General features: G+C 41.0%; 1 protein-coding gene across 1 annotated transcript; it reads left to right on the top strand.

Annotated features, from left to right (window-relative positions):
- LOC102013368 (disintegrin and metalloproteinase domain-containing protein 20-like) lies at positions 1-1,958 on the top strand (the record flags this gene model as incomplete). The annotated part of the gene is given in 1 exon segment (XM_005415057.2): positions 1-1,958. A coding segment is annotated over 1 exon segment (1,839 nt), but the record flags the coding sequence as incomplete, so codon positions are not given.
- Between the last annotated feature and the right edge of the window lie 247 nt (positions 1,959-2,205).

Raw genomic sequence — 2,205 nt, 5'->3', positions numbered from 1 at the left:
GGCATGCTGCAGGTGGATGACTTTACTTATGAAATCAAACCACTAGAGGCTTCTTCCAAATTTGAGCATGTAGTTTCTCGGCTTGTATCACAATATATATCAGAGGAAGATGAAAGGTGTGATATTCCAGAGGACAATGCAAATCAAATACTTGAAGATGTAAAACTCGCTGAAAGTCCAAGGGCAGCCCCTGTCTATTTGTGGCGGGTACATATAAAACAGGCGCATCTTCACTACACAGTAACTAACTCACTCTGGACTCAGCAGAAAAATAAATCTCGTATTATAGAGAATGTATTTATTATAAACAGCATAACACACAGCATTTATAGACCAATGGGCTTAAATATGTTCATACGAGTTCTGTGCATATGGGAAGGGTCAGACCAAGTTAACGTATACAAAGGGCATCCTTCAGTAGTGGTAGATCGGTTTGGTTTATGGAAACAACATGGATGGTATTGGCAGATTCCTCATGCTACTTCAGTGCTTCTTACAGGGCATAAAATAGGAAACTCCATTTATTATGCTAACCATAATGGTATATGCAACCCCAATTGGGGAGCATTATATGTGTTTGTGTCAAGGTATCACATATTTCTCGGTTCAACAGTATTAGCACATACACTAGGTCACAACATGGCAATGGTACATGACTCCGCCGGTTGTGTCTGTTTTCGAAGAACCCATTGTCTTATGAATTCTGTGCCTGGTCTTTACGATGCAGCCAGCAATTGTTCTTTTGCAGTACTACACAATAGGATTCATAGTTGGGATCCTTGCTTTAGTTGGGTTTATCCTCCATACAATAATTTTCCTTATGTAGCTCCTCGCTGTGGAGACAGGATAAGAAATAACAAAGAGGAATGTGACTGTGGGTCTCTTAAAGAATGTTCCACGAATAAGTGTTGTGGAACCAACTGTCTTTTCACTCTTGGAAGTTTGTGTAATGGAGAGCCTTGCTGCATTCGGTGTAAACTCGCTCCTCCTGGAACTGTATGCAGAGACCAGCTTGGTATTTGTGATCTGCCAGAATACTGTGATGGGAAAGGGGAAAGATGCCCCGAAGACTTCTACATTCAAGATGGAACCCCATGTTCACCACTAGCTGTTTGTATGAGAGGAAATTGCAGTGACCGGGATTTGCAGTGTCAAGCTCTGTTTGGATTCAAAGTAACAGATGCCCCAAAAGCCTGCTATGACAAACTGAACATAATAGGTGACCGATTCGGAAACTGTGGACTTAGAATACAGAGACCAGGAAGCAGGCCTACTAAATGTGAAGCTGATGATGTTCTTTGTGGAATATTGCACTGTAACAGTCCTGAGGCAGTTCCAGGGGGAGGTGAACACACTACATTTCATGATATAATAGTACAAGACGCTAAACAGATACACTGCTTTGGTTATGACGTACACCATGGGCCAGAGCTACCAGAAATAGCACTTGTAGTAGATGGTGCAACCTGTGGCCCAGGAAGATTCTGTCGTCGCCAGAATTGTACTTTTCATCAAGACATGGGTTTTGACTGTGATGTGAAGACATGCAATTACAGAGGAGTGTGTAATAATAGAAAACATTGCCACTGTATGCGTGGTTATAAGCCTCCAAATTGTACAGAGAGAGGAACAGGTGGCAGTGTGGATAGTGGCTTTCCATCTGCCAAAGAAGAAGGTATTCAAGCCAATATAATTTTCACTACAAACAACACACTACTAATGATTATTATTCGCTTTGGTCTTTTCCTCGGTTCAATTCTTATTGGTGGACTTACGAAAGCAAAAAGAGCTATAGAAGACAAAGTATATGCTGATGAATACGAAAGTGAATCTGACTAAACATTAATGGGGACTACACTGAAGAATATCACAGTGGCACTTATTGGCAGAAATGATCGATGACCCCTCTGCAAATGTTGATCTTGTTGTCATAAAATAAAATCACGAGGGAATAAAAATGTGGTTCGTTGTTTATACTTATTTTTTTTTTAATTTTGAACCAAGGGATTATACTGAGAGCTTGAGGAGGCCAAGCAAGTAGTCTGACAAATTATCTTCAAAACAGTGAAAGAGTTGTTGTAACTTTAGGCACAGTGTGATCTGCTAGTTTGATGTTTATGAACAGTACGTGATAGTGCAGGCTGTGGGTTACAAACCACAAAGGGCAGCAGCGCCAGCAGTAAGGCATTACAGGAGCGTTGCTTA

This window comes from Chinchilla lanigera, unplaced genomic scaffold, assembly GCF_000276665.1.
Source record: "Chinchilla lanigera isolate Chin_1 unplaced genomic scaffold, ChiLan1.0 scaffold00255, whole genome shotgun sequence".
Lineage (NCBI taxonomy): Eukaryota > Metazoa > Chordata > Mammalia > Rodentia > Chinchillidae > Chinchilla > Chinchilla lanigera.
This window is presented reverse-complemented; position numbering and strand designations above follow the sequence as displayed.